This window comes from Osmerus eperlanus, chromosome 6 (genome assembly GCF_963692335.1).
Source record: "Osmerus eperlanus chromosome 6, fOsmEpe2.1, whole genome shotgun sequence".
In the NCBI taxonomy this organism is placed as follows: domain Eukaryota; kingdom Metazoa; phylum Chordata; class Actinopteri; order Osmeriformes; family Osmeridae; genus Osmerus; species Osmerus eperlanus.
The window spans coordinates 7,321,708-7,342,945 of record NC_085023.1 but is presented as its reverse complement, the minus strand read 5'-3'; the positions used below and the strand labels follow the sequence as shown (position 1 = coordinate 7,342,945).

The 21,238-nt window shown below is 41.5% G+C and overlaps 1 protein-coding gene across 1 annotated transcript; it reads left to right on the top strand.

Moving 5' to 3' along the window:
- The first annotated feature begins 49 nt into the window (after positions 1-49).
- vdac2 (voltage-dependent anion channel 2) lies at positions 50-20,620 on the top strand. Its single transcript, XM_062463251.1, has 9 exons — positions 50-205; positions 1,311-1,382; positions 13,699-13,748; positions 14,887-15,039; positions 15,131-15,183; positions 18,337-18,564; positions 18,773-18,923; positions 19,024-19,081; positions 19,683-20,620. The coding sequence occupies exons 2-9, from the start codon at positions 1,316-1,318 to the stop codon at positions 19,772-19,774; spliced, it is 852 nt and encodes a 283-aa protein (XP_062319235.1). The 5' UTR covers positions 50-205; positions 1,311-1,315; the 3' UTR covers positions 19,775-20,620.
- The last annotated feature ends 618 nt before the right edge of the window (positions 20,621-21,238 follow it).

Here is a 21,238-nt window from a genome sequence, read left to right as displayed (position 1 = left end):
TACTTGCTAAAATGTTATTTCTATGCAGGCGCGCTGTGATCCTGTGAGGGGTCCTGAATGTCTAGGATGATAATGATAGGTTGGAGTTACATTGCAGTCTCCTTCAATTCGCCCTCCAACTGGTGAAGCAAAAAACAGCACCGTGGTGTCAGAAACACCAGGATAAAAGTCGCTTTAGTTAACCCGCAAGACAAATTTCCAACGGGTAAGCAACGCAAAAAGTCCTGCACGCCACTGTTGATCCACTCTTATGGGGAACGATTGTCGCAGTGCATGACCATGCTTGCCGGAAAGCTCTAACATCAAGCTAAGCTAGGTGTGTCACTGTCTGCAGCTAACTGCTACTGTACTGTAGTAGCCTACCAACAGTCGGCTAGTACTACTTCTAGCTAGTGCAGCTAGAGCAGGGCCTAGAAAGTACGGGCGCGTCCGAACCGAAGCACATGTCATATCTGAGATGATTTGACGATGTGTTAAAAACGACTGACCCCAAGGGTATCCCTAATGTTTTTGGGTTTCGGTGCAATCATATATGCCAGCATGGCCACCTTGTTATCAAATACACAGCTTCTTTTGCTACACAGTTAGACTACAGCTTTTTCAAGGAACACTGGCTGCTGAGTTCAACCGAATTCTGTAATTTCATAAGACTTGCATATGCAGTCGCTTGTATTTCTGTTTAGGGAAACGTATTTACGTCTACTATCTTTCTCGACACATTTCCTACAGTTTTGAACGTGGCCATTTCAAAATAACGTTTGCTAGCTTTTTATGTTAAAATGGCTTCCTGTTAACCTTGCCCACTGCACTGCTTGACATGAAGCGAGCCAGTTGCTCTGCGTCGCCAATAGTAGCTGCAGCTATGGAACATTAACTCCCTAGATATCATACATGCACCTAAACGAAACTTATGTTAACTACTGCCTAACTTTTCTAATCACTAATATAATGTCTGATACACGCAAGCTCTTGTGCTAGTGGTAGATGTACACTACACTTATTCATTTTGGGAAAGAAAAGTTCGCTGGAACGTCTGTTTACCAGCTCTTCTGTCATCTGCAATACAGAAACTGCATTACCCCTTACCCTTTGAGCAGGTGAACCTGGCCTTCTGATCTCAAATAACTACCTCAGTAATGATTTCTTCCACCCAACGCTGAGTTATTAATGAAGAAAGTATTAAGGGTTCACACAGCCATTATCAAACTCAACTGGAAATATTGTCTACTTAAGTTGTGCCTAGGTCTGATGCCGTTATTGTAAGGTATAGGATCATTAGACTGCTTAATAACTCTTTTTTCATTCTGCAGGTAGAATGGCTGTGCCTCCCTCATATGCTGATCTGGGCAAATCTGCCAAGGATATTTTCAACAAAGGCTATGGTACCTTTATTTTATTCTAAAGTAGGCATCGAAGTGACAATTTATAAATGGTAAAAACAAGTGGTTTGATGCTTCCTACATAATATAGAGAGCTACAGGATATTTGGTTGTGCTTGCCTTCAGCAAGAGCACAATCTTTTGTTCTCTCTCATATATATGTATTATTTATTTATTATTTATTTTCCCACCCATAACAGGGCTCCAGACTAACTTTTTGCCTTGGTTGCACTGGTGCGCCTAACTTTTTTATTTAGGTGCACCAGCACAAAATTTAGGTGGCCCCAAATTTTTCCTTGCGTCGCCTTTAACACCCAATTTTCAAGGTCACCTTTTTATCACGCTCCATATACATTCATATATATTATGTAAATGATTTTAAACAAGAATAAGTTGTAGGTAAATACTTTTTTAAATTTGAAGCACAAAAAACTTTTAAAAATAAATATATTTTTTTAAAGTGCTTCACTGAGACGAAGGACTCACTGAGACGAAGGACTCCCTGGAAGTATCTTACCAGGGACTGGGGAGACTGGTGGCTGAAGTAGCTCCATGTCTGGGCTGTTGTCGGAGCATTGACCGGGGAGAGTGTTGGGGGCGACCAGGCCTGCCTACTTTTCTTAAAGAAAAAACTCTATGGGTCTTTCTTTTCATTGTTCGTCATCTGTTTTTTCTTTCGTTTATTTTGCTGATGCTGATTGCCGTAACTGATTCTCTGGTGCTCAGGTCGCAATTTCAATCACACAGTACACAGAGCGGTGTAGGCCTACAGGAATATCTGGACCACAGCCAATCAGAGGCAAATACCCTCCCCATCTTTCTCTGATTGGTTTAGTCCACAATATGATCCAACCATATGTGAGTTCCGTCAAAGGAGAACAAACGCTTCGTTCATGGAAAGGCAGCGGATGCGAGGGCATTAGGTGCACCGGTGCGACCTAAGATTTTTATTCACACCAGAGAATGTCTAATATGGGGAGAACTGCCACTCTTGGGAAACTTCCGGGTTATGAACCGGTTGCAGTTCCACTCTAGTTACATATGAGGGCGCTAACGGCCGAGTGCAGAATGAATGGAGGTCTATGGTAAAAATCCACTTTTCTCAGGATATAATTTTTTGTCTAGTAATTTGAATTCTGAATACGAAAGGGGAGGCAAAAAAATACACTGCTGGGTGTTAGATTTTTTTAAAGTTGCCTTTCTGTTATAAAAAGCCTTTTAAAATGTAATTGACGTCATACACATTGTACGGCCAGAGATACTGCTTCACGGCAAGCTCTGGTCACTTCCATTTTTCTCTCGAGGCATTGAAAACACAGCTGACAGGGGAGGCTCTCCCTGTCAATACACATGCTAGAGTTTTGGTTTAATGTTGTTGCTAATGTTGCTAATGCTCTGACATTCTGGTTCTGCTTCGGATGCCATCAAGCGGGATCTCTAGTCGTAGTCAGTCCTTCACTAACCAATCAGCATTCGTTAACAGAATGCTAGCGTGTTATGGGCAACAACGACTTACCCTGTAAGAAATTGAAAGGACATAAGTACTCGTTCATTCAACTTTCGACCTGTAATCCATGTTGAACATGCAAAAACTACAATTAAATCTGAGATTTCTCAACGACAATCAGGTGAAAGAGATCAATTTAGCCGTTTAGCTCCATAGACTCCCATTAATTTTGCACTCGACCGCGATCACTCCCAGTGGAACTGCAACAAAATTCGGTACAATGGGGCTTAATAGGGAGTGGCCAGGCTCTCCTTAAACAGGCTCTGGTCGCACCCTTACAAATTTTGGTCGCATGTGCGACCAAATTAGTTGCACTCTAGAGCCCTGCTAGGATCTGTCAATATTTGGACTACATGGACAACGTTGGTGTCAAAAGGTTTGTCTTGGTGGCGATTGAGTTGCTTGTATTTTAATTTACGTTCCGTTGCACGGTTTAGGCTGAAATTACTAACTTGCTAACCACAGTCACTAACGTCCCTAATGTCACGAAAACACGCGTGACTACCTAGTATAGGGGGGACAGACCGAAAGTTTCCTATCAGTTTTGCTCCGTTTGTTTTTCCATTCCGTATGTAACCTAACGTAACTTAACCCTTGTGTTATCTTCGGGTCATTCTGACCCATCAGTCATTGTGACCCACCGTCGTATTGCGACAGATTTACCGCATACAAAGACAAAGTGAAGCATTTTCTTTTAACCGTTGGGCTGTCTCAGACCTCCCACATTGCAAAGGTTAAAAGAAAATTATTTTAATTTGTTTTTGTATTGGGTAAAATTGGGTAAACACAACGATGGTTCGTTATGAACCTTTGGGTCATGTGACCCGAAGGCAGCACGAGGGTTAAACTAATCCGAAGTCAGATTTCAGTTACCTCTATTAATTTTCTCACAAATCCAGTTTTTAGGTGTGATTTTAGGTTAAAAAAAAATAACGTTCCACCGCTTTAAGCCTTGAGTTTTGTGGCACTGAGAGGCTGTCAAGCTCCCTTTAAGAACACCATTGTTGTACGTCACAGAGCTCTGCTTCTAGCCAGGGCGGGAAATATGACTTACATTCTTTGTACATTGCGAGCTAACGGTGTCCGGTACTTCGTTATAAATAATGATGTTAAATCGAGAACACAAAAATGCAAATGTTTGTCACGTTTGGCGCTACTGCTGTAATGTTAATTTTTGGCCACTTTGGGGTGTATTTAACCTTGAACAGGGCTTGGGTGTTAGGTGCTTGTTGTGACATTGGCATTGCCCATTTTTTTCAAATACCTTGATTTGAACACTTCTGTTTGTTTATGATGGACAAAAAGTAAACACTAATTGTATTGTATCAATAAGTACGGATGAGGCTTACGGTACTGCTCTCCCCTCCCTGATTTAAGGGTTGAATCTAACTTTACGCAACCTACCTTATCTCCCTTAAAAACTAGTCTCCCACATATCTAAAGTAACACCTGTTTGATGTGCCAGTCCATCAATGACATGCGTCCCACAAAACAATTTACCCACATTTACATTTTTCCGTTGCTCTTCTTCTACACTTCTATTAGCTTCGCTAGCTTAGCTATAGAATCTTCCATTTTCAGCCAAGGTCAAATCATATAATATGACAGTGTCAAACATCGGCCATTCTGTTAAACAATTAAAATGCGAAGTTTAATAATGGATTAAAAATCGATATGCGAAGTTTAATAATGGGTTAACACGACAACGCAAACTTTTGCTGATAACACGCGCACTTCGATAATTAACGTGAAGTGATCAATAATGGGAGAGGAATGCCGGAGCTAAAATGTATGCTTTAAACGACAGGACAGAAGATAACTTAATCGACTATACACAATAAAGGCAAATTGCTTCACACAGTGACAAGTAGTTGTGATCACTTTTGAGGAGTTTAGCTCTACCTTGGATAGTTAGAGATGAAGCACGAACGTTAGTTGCGCTGCTGCATGCATCGAACACATGACATTCCAGTAACTTCATTCCATGCTGTGTGTTCAATTGCTTCTTCATATTGTAGCGGGGTTTGCTCGTTTAAGATTAGCAATACTTAATTTATAATAAAGTATGTAGTTCTTGGGGGCACCACCTCTTATTTGTTAAAGGGACAGAGGAAACCTTATTGAATAATAGCCTTCGTAATAATCAGTCCAATCTTAAGTAGTGAATTTCTATGAAAGTAGAGCAGATCAGATAATGTGAGGGATAACGCGAGTATTATAAACAATGATTTATTTAAGGAAATGTAATTATAATGAACAAATACCAGAGAAGTTATAGGTTAGTTGAAAGTGAGTTGAGTTGAACTGTATACAGTAGGTCCTAAACTATGATGAGGGTTGGTACAAGATGGTAGGTTGAGAGCGCGTGGGGAGGGGGAAGGGAGAGAGAGAGCTTCTGGAGAACAATGGGAGAGTATGTTAACTAATCCTAACGAAAGTTAGGTTAAATCATTTGCAAACTAAAATCAAACGTAACAAATTAAATCCCAATATGCCAATGTTCACAAGTAAGAAATGTAGCAATATCGCAGTTACTGTTAGTCAGTTTGAAGAAGAAGAGTCAAAGTTCCGTTCGTCGTTGTCAAACGGTTAGAGCAAAGGAATCTTTCGTTCAAGTTCCTAGTGGTCCAGTGGGTTGCTGATTGAGAAGGATAGGTCAGATGTGTCGCGAACACTTCCGGTGAATCCTTGCGAAAAAGCAAGGATTGCTTGTGCGTCGAGGTTTTATAATCCTTGCGAAAGGGGGTATCCTTTTGGAGGTGAACTCTTTGATTGGTCAGTTACTCCCACCAGGGCGTCCATCCTGAGATTGACGTATGGGTGTGAAGTGGTTGATAACTTTTCAGAGTTCAGCTATTTCAAATGTCCATGTATTGCTTATACTTCAAAATATAACAATACAACATAAATAAATGGTTTAGTTTGTAGATTAGAATCATTTTGATATCAAGATTGACTGATTTATCATAACAGGAAAGGAAGTTACATTAAAACATCAAATTATATCAACACAGCATTAAAGGGAAAGCATACATTATAACACATTGAAATAGTGTCCATGAGCCATGTAGTCCTTGAGAATATGTTTGTAAATCCAGAAAAGTTAGTTCTTCCTTAAAATCCTTTGTCTCCATACTGTAAGGCCATTTTGGTCTACCTTCTGACCCCATGAAGCTTTGAAGCTCCTGCTCTGGAGATAAGGACAAGGGGGAAAACCCCCTTTCTCCTTGTCGAGGGTATTGGAAAGGTGTGATGGTACGTGGTTTGTCTGTTGGCTCTGCTACAATATTTGTTGTATTTCCTGCCTTTGACGAAATAGACTTTTTACACGCGTTACAAGTGGTGTTGTTGTCATTTTGTCGTGTGAAATACAACCAAACTTTTGAATGCTTCTGCGTCTTTGCCATGTTTGCTGCAGTCTGAATATACTATAAAAGTTTGCGCATGCGCAACGGCACAGAGAACCGTTAGCAGAAACGTTAAAGAATTTGGCTGCCGATTCCAAGGAATCGGTTAACTGGGAACCGGTTCTAAACAAGAACCGGTTCTCGATACCCATCCCTACTGAGGAGTGTGATCCCCTAAAGTTGAAGCACACCCTCTGGTCCCCCTTTTTAAAGGGGGGAACCACTACCCCGGTCTGCCAGTCCAGAGGTCCTCGATGTCCACGCGATGTTGCAGAGTCGTGTCAACCAAGACAGCCCTACAACATCCAGAGCCTTAACCCTCGTGCTGCCTTCGGGTCACATGACCCAAAGGTTCACAACGAACCATCGTTGTGTTTACCCAATTTCACCCAATACAAAAACAAATAAAAATAATTTTCTTTTAACCATTGCAATGTGGGGGGTCTGAGACAGCCCGACAGTTAAAAGAAAATGCTTCACTTTGTTTTTGTATGAGGTAAATTTGTCGCAATACGACAGTGGGTCACAATGACTGATGGGTCAGAATGACCCGAAGATGACACAAGGGTTAAGGAACTCCGGGCGGAACTCATCCACCCCAGGGGCCCTGCCACCGCTGAGCTTTTTAACCACCTCAGCGACCTCAGCCCCAGAGATAGAAGGGCCCCCCCCCGATGTCCCCAGACTGCCTCCACGTTGGAGGCATGTTGGTGTAATTAAGGTCTTCAAAGTATTCCTTCCACCGATCCAGGACGTCCCCCCATCGAGGTCAGCAGCGCACCATTCCCACCATACACAGCGTTGACTGTGCACTGCTTCCCCCTCCTGAGTCGCCAGATGGTGGTCCAGAACCTTTTCGAAGCCGTTCGGAAGTCGTTCTCCATGGCCTCGCCGAACTCCCACGCCCGGGTCTTTGCGACCGCCAAAGCCGCATTCCGCTTGGCCTGCCGGTACACATCAGCTGCCTCTGGAGTCCTACCAGCCAATGAAGTCCGATAGGCCTCCTTCTTCAGCTTGACGGCATCCCTCACCTCCGGCGTCCACCACCGGGTTCGAGGGTTACCGCCGCGACATGCACCGACCGCCTTGCGGCCGCAGCTCCGGTCAGCCGCCTCAACAATGGAGGCCCGAAACATGGCCCATTCGGACTCAATGTCCTCGCCCCCCCCCCCCCCCCAGAGACATGATCGACGCTCTCCCGGAGGTGGGAGTTGAAGCTCCTTCTGACAGGGGATTCTGCCAGCCGTTCCCAGCAGACCCTCACATTATGTTTGGGCCATCGTAGCCAACTCACCACCAGGTGGTGATCAGTTGACAGCTCCGCCCCTCTCCTCACCCGACTTTCCAAGACATTGCACATATGGACACCCTTATGCTTGTTGAACATGGTGTTCGTTATGGACAAGCTGTGTCTAGCACAGAAGTCCAACAACAAAGCACTGCTCTGGTTCAGATTGGGGGGGCTGTTCCACCCAATCACGCCCCTCCAGGTCTCACTGTCATTGCCCACATTGAAGTCCCCCAGGAGGACGAGGGCATCTCCGGGAGGGGCGCTTTCCAGCACCCCTCACCAGAGACTCCAAAAGGGTGGGTACTCTGAGCTGCCGTTTGGTGCGTAAGCACAAACAACAGTGAGGACCCGTCCCCCCACCTGAAGGCGGAGGGAGGCTACCCTCTCGTCCACCGGGGTGAACCCCAACGTACAGGCGCCGAACCGAGGGGAAACAAGTATTCCCACCCCAGCTCGACGCCTCTCACCAAGGGCAACTCCAGAGTGGAAGAGAGTCCAGCCCCTCTCCAGGAGACTGGTTCCGGAGTTGATGCTATGTGTCGAGGCTGACTATATCTCGCCGGAACCTCTCTACCTTGCGCACCAGCTCAGGCTCCTTTCCCGCCAGCAAGGTGACGTTCCACGTTCCTAGAGCTAGCTTCTGCAGCCGAGGATCGGACCTCCAAGGCCCCCGCCTTCGGCCGCCGCCTAGAGGTGGAACGGTACACTGAAGTCACGGTTCGGTTTATACCGCGGTTCAGACATCACGGTTCGGTACGAGTTCGGTACAACGGAGGGAAAAGCAAAACAAACCAGGTTCCTCTACGAGTGAATACGGGGCATTGAAGAAGACATGTAAATTCCGATTGCGTTAGTAATTTATTTGGCCCTATTTTTGTATCTAATGGCTGGTTAAGTACTGTAGGGAGAAGTTGAAAAAAATTTGTCTCGTTCCAGTGATTGGCACACCTGGGTGATGGCGTCTGATATTTTTTTGTAATTTAGCACACGCCAAATGCGTTAGCATGTTAGATGTATTTCCAGTCACATACCCCACAACCAGTGATGTGCGGTGATGTCAGTAAGAGGCTAGGCACTTAAATGGGAAAATGTGTCCAAACGTTTGACTGGTAGCCTACAGGACATGAAGAATACAGAATCGAAGTGCGCAAGTGAGTTTTTCGCTTGTCATCCGCAGTGAACGGACAGTAAAAGCACTGCTTATTCTACAATTAATTTATTTTGTGTATTTGATTATGCGTAACTGCTACATTCGTCATCGTAACGTCTAAACAATTGCAATAACACACACTGCATATATAAATCACAAGAATAAACAGTAAAAATACAATTTTATTAAATAAAATGATTTAATAAAAATGTTTACGATTGAATTTTGGCAGGGTAGGCAGTGCCTACCCAGACTGCACGTCACTGCCCATAACTGCTGAACCACGCCGACACACAGTGCTCGTCTTATCCACAACTCTCTCGCCTGTACTACTGTAACTGAATGGGAAACCGAAGTTTTCCCAAACTTGCAATCTTAAAACGGTCGGTGGGTCCTCTATCTCTAGTGGGTCGCCGCCACTCGCCATAGTCATCCTTAGTGCTGCTAGCTAGCCTATCTCTGACTCACGGCGGCACCAATCAGAACTTCAGATTAGATGTCCCGAAAGAACACGAGTATCTAACAGTAGTTCCGCATTACATTAATTAATTTGCACACAAGTTTTATTTATTTATTTTTATACCGTGTATTCTCTGTGTAATTTCATGCACCGAACCGTGACACCCGTACGGTTCGGTATGAATACATGTACCGTTCCACCCCTACCGCCGCCCATCTCACACTGCACCCGACCCCCATGACCCCTCCTGCAGATGGTGAGCCCACTGGAAGGGGGTCCCACGTTGCCTCTTTGGGCTGTGCCCGGCCGGGCCCTATGGGAAAAGGCCCGGCCACCAGGCGCTCGCCATCGAGCCCCACTCCCGGGCCTGGCTCCAGGGGGGGGCCCGGTGACCCTCGTCCGGGCAAGGGGAACTGGGAACCATTGTTATTTTTCTTCATGGTAGTTTTTTTTTTTATGATGCTAATCATTACGTTTTGCTAGATGACGGTAGAGACATGAGTAAAAGAAAATATGCAAGTGGTGTTCAAAAGCGCAGCAATAACCTGTTGTCTGAACAAGCTTGAGCAAAACACCCGAAGATTACACACTTATTTAGACCAGCCAGAGAGGTTGTGTTGTGTGTATTTGCAGCGCGTTTGCTGAGTGCTGCGCATGTGTTGTCAAATTAATGAAGATGTTTTCTTAATTTGCTTGTGTTTTGTCTTTGCATGTGTTTTCTTAGTTTGCAGCACGGTTGCACATGTCGGCCACCGTAGAAATGAGAAGACAACTGTTTTTCATTCTACACTCTTGCAGGGCTCGACAATAACGATGGCCCGGGGCCAGTTAAAAGTAACTTCGGGACAGATAAACTAGCAACTCACTGGCCCGATCGGGCCACTGCAAATTATTGATTGGAAAAAAAATGAGCATTGTAAAACTTAACATCCTTCATATGTATGGAAGCAATCGTTACCAAAATTCAAATGCAAATGCATTTCCAGAAATGCATTTGCATTTTAAGAATGTGGCTGCATTATTTGACTCATAAATGAAATTAGTAATCAATCATCCTATTTGCATTTTAATTTTCTTCAAGAGTGCTCAATCTTTCACTTAATTAAAATGAAAAAGAAATAGACATTTGAGATTTAATTTTCAAAATATGCCCCAGCAAATAGATACCAAAATTCAATTTGAAATGTAAAATTTGAAAATGCATTTCCAAAAATGACCTGATTCTCTCCTTCTCCGCGGGCCTTTTCCCCTGAGCAAAAAAGCTCTGCAAAGATGCGTGTTTACTCATTTTTTAGCAAGTTTGTGGGCTTTATTGAGCGGTATCATGCGCGTCTCTTCCTCTTGACACATGACAAGTGATAGTTACCACTCAATGGAGCCTGTTTGAGACAACAACTCTATCGGTGTTTTGGATGAAGGCTATCCTGAGATCGCCACTAAAGCACTGAAAACCCTGCTTCCATTTCCAACATCAAGCGGGATTTTCTGTCGTGACAGCAATCAAACAAAATTATGGAATAGGCCTGAACTGGATATAAGGAACGCACTTCGGGTGTCACTGTCGTAGCTTATAGTCACACACAACAGTGGAACTGACACATCGAAAGCTAGCTAGTAACAATATAACGATGGAAAACCAGGCTAAGAAACTTAAAGATGGGACTGAAAAATTAAGAGACAAAAATACATCACATTCACTAGACATGGTTTTGTCAATTGAAAAAACGGCTGTTTATTTTACATAAAACTCCAAAAACTATTTTTCGCTCAAATCAACTAAACTATCGCATTAGGTGTGGAAGTCACTAACTAGGATCACATCAAACCCAGAATGTGCATGCATTAGCAGAGCAGCTGTCCAGGGCCTATCTTTCCTCCCAGTCCGTCCCTGCCGGTCCGTGAAAATAAGTCTTACAGGAAAGCGGTCTGTGGCGCAAAAAAGGTTGGGGACCGCTGCTTTAGAGGACGCATCACAGATCATGGCGCTCCCTCAAATTGTGCAAACACTGTTAGAATTAGCTGAGCAGGTAGAATCTAATAATATATCTGAGTCTGATGCCCGTGACCGAGTAGAACAAGTCATAGAGAGCTTGGCTGCATACTCTGCCGTCACAGATTTACACATTAATAGTAGCTCTGCCACTGTTTTAGTCATTGTTTGACATCAAGTTGCTCAGTCTGTGATGCGTCCTCTAAAGACCCGGCAATTCAATCAATTTCCCGGCACATTTGCAATGTAATGCAATGCAGATGTGCACACCACCCCCTACCGAACAAGATGGGTAGCTCGGTCAGCAGGGAGTGATGAAGAAAATCAAAGTACTAAGTCCTTGGGTTAATTTTTCTAAGTTTGAAAACAGCACAAAAACTTCCAGAGTTTGATGCAAAGTGTTTAATCAGAATCCAATACAAACAGGGTGATTCCTTTCAAACGTGAGCCAAATTCTGCAGAATCAGACTGAGAAATATTCTCCGGACATAACCTTTTATATCAAAACCTTATCAGTTCTGTACATTTGCTATTGGTACAATATTGTTTATCACAAATGCATAATTCATTTTACACTCTATTGGTCTCTTTCTCTAGAGGCTTCAAATTACATGCATAGAGAAATCATCTATTTTTTTTAGATTTACTCTGACCTTGAAGGCCAGACACTGGGCGTTTTGTTGTTTTCTATGGTAGGAACCTGATCTTATAGCCTTCTTTCACACCCAGCCCCAATCATCCAAAATAACACTTTTGGGGCTTAATTTTCCTTCTATATCTTAGGGGAAATACTAAACAATCAATGGCTTTGCATCAGGCTTTTCCAGTAGTGTAACATATAAAAGTATAAAGGTGATTAAAAGGCATACTTCAATCATATAATCCATACTCATTCTCTATCTTTCATAATTACAACAGTGTGATATTATTCCACTTCAGGAGCTGAAGGTTACTGACGTTACTCTGCTGCGCCGCTCAGAATGCTTTTTCGTTCATTTTACATTTCTGCAAATGCATTTGAATTTGAATTGTGGTCATGATTTTGCAGCCACGTTCTTAAAATGAAAATGCATTTCTGGAAATGCATTTGAATTTGAATTGTGGTCATGATTTTGCAGCCACGTTCTTAAAATGAAAATGCATTTCTGGAAATGCATTTGAATTTTCAAATTTTACATTTCAAATTGAATTTTGGTATCTATTTGCTGGGGCATGTTTTGAAAATTAAATCTCAAATGTCTATTTCTTATTCATTTTAATTAAGTGAAAGATTGAGCACTCTTGAAGAAGAAAATTAAAATGCAAATAGGATGATTGATTACTAATTTCATTTGAGTCAAATAATGCAGCCACATTTAATTTTGGTAACGATTTGCTTCCATACATATGTTTTGCTAACTGCTAAATCCATAAATAACTTTGCAGCCCGTGGGGCGCACAGTTGGCAAATCAAGAGTTGAGTAGTGAGTGACGAGTGGTTGTCAAATTGTAATTCTCTAATCTCAATACATTTTTTTATAACTGTTGCGAGACAAAGTGAAGATGGCAGCAAAGTAGAACTACGAGCTCAAACGGAAGCAACTTTTTATGGAACGAAGAAGACGCACTGTTGTCTGTCGTATGTTCCCGTCTAAAGCGGACAAAAGTAGATCTTTTTACACAGGCACCGACAATTTTAGAAAGCAATCCCTGACCAGCCATGCTAGCAGACAGCACCTGGTTTGCGTGACAGCTAAGCGGATGGTTGACAATCCATCTTCCAGGCCGTTGACCATGCTGGTCAGGAATTTAAATGTAGATGCCCATCGTGTTATTGCACGACTTATAACAACGGCATATCACGTAATTAAGACGGGCCAGCCGTTCACCTCGTTCCCCCAGGTTATTGAACTGCAGCAGAAGAATGGTGTCAACTTGGGTAATTGGTATCATACTGATGAAATGCTATGGAAGCTTTTATATATTAGCATTGAGGGACCAGAGGTTTCAGTTTCTGCCAGACAGAGTTGTGCAGAGATGGCTGTCATCAGGGAAGAGAGCACGTCATGTTTGAGGTTAAAAGTCAATTGTTTTGCTGACTTACCTTTTTATTTTTTATCACTAGAAATGTGATTTCATTTTTGTTCTTTTTATATCCAGGATGTGTTTAATAAATGGTTAAACATGTTAACATGTAACAATTATAAATTACAACTTTTGGAAGGGGGGCCAGTAAAATTTGTCTTGGGGCCAGTAAGTTTCAAACCCACAAATGTTAAAGTTGAGCCCTGCTTAGTATTCTGCGTTGTAAATGAGCAGCAACAAATGTATGCTTTTAAATCTATGTAATTTTTATAAATAATAAATGCATTTATATATAAAATATACAGAAATATCAGTTGTAATAATTACAGTTCATAAAGGGACCCATCTGCAACCGATGCAAGCAAACAGAAATTGTACCCCCTCTAGTTTCAATTGGAATAATTGGTTAATGTTATGTGGTTCATGCAATGATATCTTCTCTGTTTGAAGGGTTCGGCCTGGTCAAACTTGATGTCAAGACCAAGTCGGCCAGTGGAGTGGTGAGTTTGGACATAAGATGTATTAATGTTGTCTAACATTTATAAAAGCACACCAATCAAGTCCAAAACAGTGGAGATTTGTTAGATTACATCTGTTTATGTAAGTACCTGGTGAATAGGAGCTGTCTGAACCAGTTAATTTACCTGTTCAATATAAATTTGTGTACCACTAAATGCGAGATGACCTTTTGAAGAGCAGGTTTATATGATTATGTAAACTATTAAGGTTGTTCCACAGTCAGTGTATATAATCAGTGGTGTCGTTTTAAAATTAGTGGGTAAACTATGAATTGTATTATTTATTTATGATTACGTTTCATTAGGCCTATTTAGATGGAACCGGTAAGGTTGGCTTGTACCTGCATCATCGTATTTGAAAGCACGTTATTAATAGTAGGCTAGCCGCTAGCGTTTGTCCCTGTCTTAATGCGATGTTGTGCGAACCAAAACAACGTTTACAAACGTGAATTGATCTTACGTTGTACTTGAGGCCTTTTGCGGGCATCTGTAGGAGTGGGAGCAATAGATGGTCTCTTCAAAAATCGTCTGATATCCATGGCTAATTAATCCATTTCGAACAGGTAGGCTAATCCTCAACGTGTATGTGTTTACATACTTCGTGGATCCTGATTGGTGTCGCCGCCGCCGCAACGCATTGATTGGAGGGTCACAGACCATATACAGCGCAGATGAAATTATTCAGACTACAGCGCTTATATGTTCAACAATATGAAGTCTTTGGTGTTTTAAAATTACACCAAATTTATTTTGGATTATTCCAACGACAGAATACGAGGCGCAGGGAACTTATATGTGCGTAAACACGCATTAACGCTATTTAGAGGTGGATAAACGCTATTTCGGAATTTTGGGAGGTGCGTAAACAGCGTTTGTTTAGCCTCCACTAAATCCCTGTATATAAAATATATATATATATGTAATGTACGTGAGGGTAGGAATATCCTGTGCACATTTTATGAGTAGGCCTATGTTGGGAGCATATGGAGTTGGAACTTTGAAACTTATCACAATAGCTATCTGACTCGGTAACATTTAGGTTTGTGTTTTTAAACAGATAATTTGTTCTCATCAATGCTTTGTCCATGTTAAATTGTTTGCTGTGTGGTGTCTTCAACAGGAATTCAAAACTGCTGGTTCGTCCAATACTGACACCAGCAAAGTGGTCGGGAGCCTGGAAACCAAATACAAGAGGTCAGAGTATGGCCTGACCTTCACAGAGAAGTGGAACACTGATAATACCTTGGGGACCGAGATCACAGTTGAAGACCAGGTTGGTCACAAGTCTGAAACATGCAAACATCTCATAGTTTAAGATGGACGAAATAAGTCGGTTTATTTAATATGAGCTTTTTTGCCTCCAGATTTCTAAGGGACTGAAGCTGACATTTGACACAACATTCTCTCCCAACACTGGGTAAGATGAGTTTCTCTACCATCATGCATTTATGTCTATGCAGTGTTTCCCGCAGATTAGAAAGCAATTTGTGGTGGGAGGGGGTGTTCCATGTCAGATCGGGGGGGTTCAAAATAATTCCTTCGTTTGTTCGTTAATAATTTGCCCAACCCAAAATGCACACATTTAACACCCTATACAAAATTCACACCCCATTCAAGTCCTATCTGCCAGAAACGGAAGAATAGAAATGAGTTCCCTTATCTACTCTATAGTTCTTGCAAATTTAAATCAAGTTAACTGGTGATTTTCGTTGTTTGTATTCTTCCCCTGCTAGCTAAGTTGTCTGTTGATTCGATAGCGATTGCTGCCCTTGCTCAGGTTTGTATTTTAGGAGCATTATTATGCTGAAGTAGTTTTAATGAATAAAAAGTGGGTTTATTGTTATTATTTGCTACAGAATGCTTAGCATATCAAGATCAAATGAAGCAGGCAGTGTACATGCTTCAGAGTGGCCTACCAAACAACGAAAATCACCAGTTAACTTGATTTAAATTTGCAAGAACTATAGACTTATACAATAACAGGCTTAAATGAACTGACAACATAAGTTATACGACTTACAGTTCTCAAGGACGCACTCACGCAATCTCAACTGCGGTGTGAAGCGCGTGTCCGTGCAATTCTCCGACATGCACTCTAACAATCACTGCTGATAGACGGCCTAAAATTTTGTACAGCCTGATTTCTGATACCGTGGCGGCAGAAATGTAGCCATAGAGGAAACACTGCACTATATATTATCATTCCAGGTTAAGAATACCAATGGAGGCTGCGTTGGAAATCGTAAATCAAACTTTTGTCAGCATTTTGAGTGGAAATTTCATTTGCATTTGTACAGGTGTATTCGTGCACGTCGGGCTGGCCCTCGCAGTGGAACAACGTTTAGTGGCCACTCTGTCCATTCGCGCACCTCACAGTTGCGTATTGATCAGACAAGAAGACGCTTATCAACTCGATTACTATTGATCAAAACAGAACGAGGGTTCGGCTGTAGCCTACTTGAAACATACTATTGAGAACATATTCGCTGACATGCATTGCACGCGTGATGAACACAGCTTTTTTCTTTTCTTCATCGCAGACTTTTTTTTTGCCTTTGGCGCTCGGGATATGTCATTGGCGCTCGGAAAACGGCTTTGGCGTGCGCCAACATTTTCTATGCAGGAAAAACCCTGGACTGTGTCTGTATGTGAGAGAGACGCGTGAGTGACCGAGAGACGGAGGGAGAGCAGGGAAAGGAAATACAGCTGAACGAATACGCTGTGTGTTTTAAATAGCGTAAACAAAATGTTTTAAAGAATAACGAAACGCAATATGTGGCGGCCGGTGTTGATTCTGTGGCGCACCGCCACAAATTAGTTTGTGTGGGAAACACTTATGCATATGATTATCTGATTCCTGTAGTTGCTCTGCACTAATATTTCTTAAAGGACTTAATCCACAACCGATACAACACATGATTAGGAGGTCTGTACATGTCTGGGTGAGTGGTGGTCAGTCCTCAAATGGAACTTTCAAGGCCAGTCAAGTGTGCATTTACATTTAATTGATTTAGTGGATTTTTTTTATCCAACAAATAGTGCATCTAGAAAGTCAAGGATCAGAAGTTCTAACGGTAGAGGCAGTTAGTGGTTAGTCAGGGCCGTCTGTCACTATCAGCAACAGTGCAAAATAACATCTCAGCATGGTCCAACAAATGCATGTCAACTACAATATCACAAGACTCTATTTTTTTGAACTGTACTATCTTAAGTACAACATGAAACAATTTTGACAGTTGACCAAGACAGTTGTACAACAGGATCTCAAAAACAACATACAGAGAAATTACACTACCGTTCAAAAGTTTGGGGTCACCCAGACAATTTCGTGTTTTCCATGAAAACTCACACTTTTATTTATCAAATAACTTTCAAAATGAATAGAAAATATAGTCAATACATTTACAAGGTTAATTATTATTATTATTAGAAATAATTATTTTTATTTGAAATATAAATTTTGTTCTTCAAACTTTGCTTTCGTCAAATAATGCTCCATTTGCAGCAATTACAACATTGCAGACCTTTGGCATTCTAATTCTAATCCTTCTAATCATCCATTAGTCTTCTAAGGCAATTAGCAAACACAATGTACCATTCGAACACGTACAGTAATAGTTGCTGGAAATGGGCCTCTATACACCTATGTAGATATTTCATTAAAAACCAGACGTTTCCACCTAGAATAGTCATTTACCACATTAACAATGTATAGTGTATTTCTGATTAATTTAACGTTATCTTCATTGAAAAAAAACAGTGCTTTTGTTTGAAAAATAAGGAAATTTTTGAATGGTAGTGTACCTATTAACAAGTATCACTAAAAGTAATGTGCAGATTCCGGTGCCCTCAGGCCAAATCTAAAATTGTTAATCCAGATGGAGCTTCAAGAGGTGTGACTTGAGACCTCAAAGGAAGGATGCGATGCCATGGTTCTTAGTGAGGGGAGTGCACTTCTACACCATTGTGTGAATGTAGGTGATGCACTTTCTCATATGCAAGATAAAATAAGTACTCACCATTCAAAAGCTTGTTTGCTATATTTTACATTGTTGCCCCTGTAAAAACGATTGTAGAATTATTTGACTGAATCCAGTCAAAATATATGTATTTATATTATTGCAAGTTGTAATCTGCTTCCCATGCATACAGTTTTGTTTCACTGTAATCTAATTTTTTTCCTTTCCTTACTCAAACTGGTTCTTCCCAAAATCAAGTATTTGGGCATGTCATTTTATGTGGGAATTAACATTTCGTCTCTATGTGTATGGGGTTGGGTACGGGGTTGTCATGTTGGAACTGCCATGTCCACTTGTCATTCTGTCCTGCATAGCTGATAACTAAGTTATAAACAGTTAGAGCTAGAAGCTCATGCTACTTGTAATTCAATTCATTTAGAAAAATGCATTAGTATTGGATGTAGATCATAAGAAACTGATAGTATTTTAGCTGTGGACAGTAGGTTGAATTTGTGTTCTGTAACTGGATGTAATTCATGTCAACATGTCGGATGTTCTTGTAGGTCCCTGTTGACTATTTGCTTAAGATTTTATTTTTTTCTTTCCAACAGCAAGAAGAGTGGCAAAGTCAAGACTGCCTACAAGCGCGAGTATGTCAACCTGGGGTGTGATGTTGACTTTGACTTTGCTGGTCCAGCCATCCACGGAGCTGCTGTGGTTGGTTACGAGGGCTGGCTTGCTGGCTATCAGATGACCTTTGACACCGCCAAGTCTAAGATGACACAAAACAACTTTGCCATTGGCTACAAAACCGGAGACTTCCAGCTGCACACCAATGTGTATGTGAGATATGTCAGACTTTTAAAACTTGATAGTTATTTTTTGCGCATCAGTACGTACAATGTGTGTGTGTATATTAGGTCATTTTATCAATGACACTATATGAAATATCTCATGCATGTCAATTTCATGAGTAAATTACTGTGCTTTTGGGGACTAGCACACACTTCATCCTTTTCTATTCTCCTAAATGACTCCTTAATATAGAAATGATGGATCAGAATTTGGAGGCTCCATCTACCAGAAGGTGAGCAACAAGCTCGAAACGGCGGTCAACTTGGCTTGGACTGCAGGCAGCAACAGCACACGCTTTGGAATTGCCGCCAAGTACCAGATGGACAAGGATGCTGTTATTAGTGTGAGTACTACTGAATAAGCGCAATAGTGAATTAGGCTGCTTTTGCCAGTGACGAGCCATGATTATCTTGAGGATGATCCCGTTGTTTTTGTCTTTTCAGGCTAAAGTGAACAACACCAGCCTTGTTGGTGTTGGCTACACCCAAACACTGAGACCAGGTAAGCCATCTCATGTGTGATGCCTAATGGCTCAAATATGCCTGATTTATGTTTACTTTACCCAGGATTGTATGCTTCTCATCACTCATTCCAAAGGTAACCTCAGTGTGGAGCACTAGTGTGTGCTACTCGGGTCTCTTTGACCTCAAGCTCTTAACCTGATTCACACTGATAGTTGTAGGTAGTGGTAGTAGTAGGTTATCTATAGAAAACCCTCTACTATGCATGCATGAGTATTACACCCTAGAAGCAGAATCCGGCATCAGAGAAGCTTGAAGCATTAGCTTAGTACGTGGCTCGCTAATAAATACGTTTTTGGCCCTGGAGGCAAAACGTTTAGTATGTACAGTATCTTGTTTTCATCAGGGGTGGTCTACATGTGCATTGTTGAATTGTGCTCCATTCTAAAATACAACCTGTCAATGCACTGTGGTACATATCTCATATGTTGCCTTATGGTTTAAGATATAACTGCTTTCATTTTTATTTGACTTTGAAGATAAGTTAGCAAAATGGGTTAACTTATTTAAAAACACAACTTCTTAGCTCCCACCAAATTATAGTCCTGACTTGATGTTATCCATTCCTGTTTCCTGACCAGGTGTGAAGCTCACCCTGTCTGCCCTTGTAGATGGTAAAAGCATCAACTCTGGAGGCCACAAGCTGGGTCTCGGTTTGGAACTTGAGGCCTAAGCACTTTTTGTGGTAAAGTGGACAAGGGAATCAGAAGAATCTGGCATCAATGTGTTTCCATCTCAAACCAGCAATGGGAAGTCTGGGAGGGACAGTTTTAAAGGCTACAACAAACTCATTTTCATCTAGAGGTGCTCTTGCAATTGAATCTGTTTTGCTTTTATAAATGTTTCCATCCAAAGACACTCTCCAGTGGGTCAACAATTAATACAAATCCTCATATAGCATTTCCATGACAGTGAATTACACGTCTCCATATGGTTGGCTGTGGCTCCTTTGTGTTGATTCCTGAAACATGTTTTATTTTGGTAAAACATAAGTACATGGTTATGCTTGGGTTTATACATAACCTTTCTTCTGATTTGATCATCCATAGATCTGATATCCCTTGGCTGTCTTCACATCTCCCATTTGAAACTTGTATTCAGAACATGAGTATACAAAACTATTTTTTTTATTCAATTGGACCTTTTTTCTTTCAATGCACACAAGAACGAGCTTAAGCTGTGTTGTACCATGGTTTGCCCATGTCTCGCCATGTTATTTCAAAGATGAACACGGAGCCCTCCCTTAAACTAAACCAAGTAGTTTTGGGGTGGTTAAACTTGGTAGCCTGTATGTTTTGGGGAACCTGAATACTTGGCCAACCAGGCAGACTTTGTTTTGTTTTCTACTGTTTGCAGGCATGACCTGAGGTGTTATGGTTCACAATAATGCTCAACTGGATCATTTTCCAGATGTGATGTGTGGTCTCTCAGGCAATCTTGTCACAGGGTAACTGACATTCTCACAGGAAACCTTGGAGGTCCTTATGTGTTAACTTTTCAATAAAGTATTTGAACTGCATTTGTGTTTGTCACTTTAAAGTCTGCTATTTTAGTGTCCTAAGATGACTTATTTGGAATGTCAGGAAAACCATGGAACCATAAGATAGTCGAGCGATGTTTGATCAAGCAATCGAAGAATTTTGTCAGCAGACTTTTAATCTGCATAATAAAGTTGATGTTTGTGGTCAAGGTCACCTCTTCAGGTGTCGTGTAGCTGTAAATGGGAACTGTGATTACAAGGTTGGTGTGCTGACACTTGCTCTATTTGATAAAGACTTGGGTGGAAGGTACTGTATAATCACTCTTGAGTAAACCTGCATTCTGGAATACATGAAATATATAGTTGGTCACAATTAAAAGCTTTAAAAAGGACTGAACTTCAAGTAGCATTTATTTTTCAGCACATTCAAGATTTCCAACTTGCATTCATGGAGAGGAACATATCCACTAAAAGACAGCCTAACATTAGCTTTGGTTAATATTCCAAAGCCAAGCATATGCAAGAGGTTTTAATATTGTCTCCTGTGCTTGTATTGATCATGCAGTTCCACAGGAAACCATCACCTGTCCCTCCCAATGGATATTCTAAACAGAGGTGTTAGAATCTGCTAGAATCTGCTTTGTCTTCGGAAGTCAC

Coding starts and splice junctions, on each gene's coding strand:
- vdac2 (XM_062463251.1), top strand. CDS start 1,316: ATGGCTGTGCCTCCCTCATATGCTGATCTGGGCAAATCTGCCAAGGAT. Junction 15,040..15,130: donor AGATCACAGTTGAAGACCAG/GTTGGTCACAAG, acceptor TTTTGCCTCCAG/ATTTCTAAGGGACTGAAGCT. Junction 19,082..19,682: donor CACCCAAACACTGAGACCAG/GTAAGCCATCTC, acceptor TTTCCTGACCAG/GTGTGAAGCTCACCCTGTCT.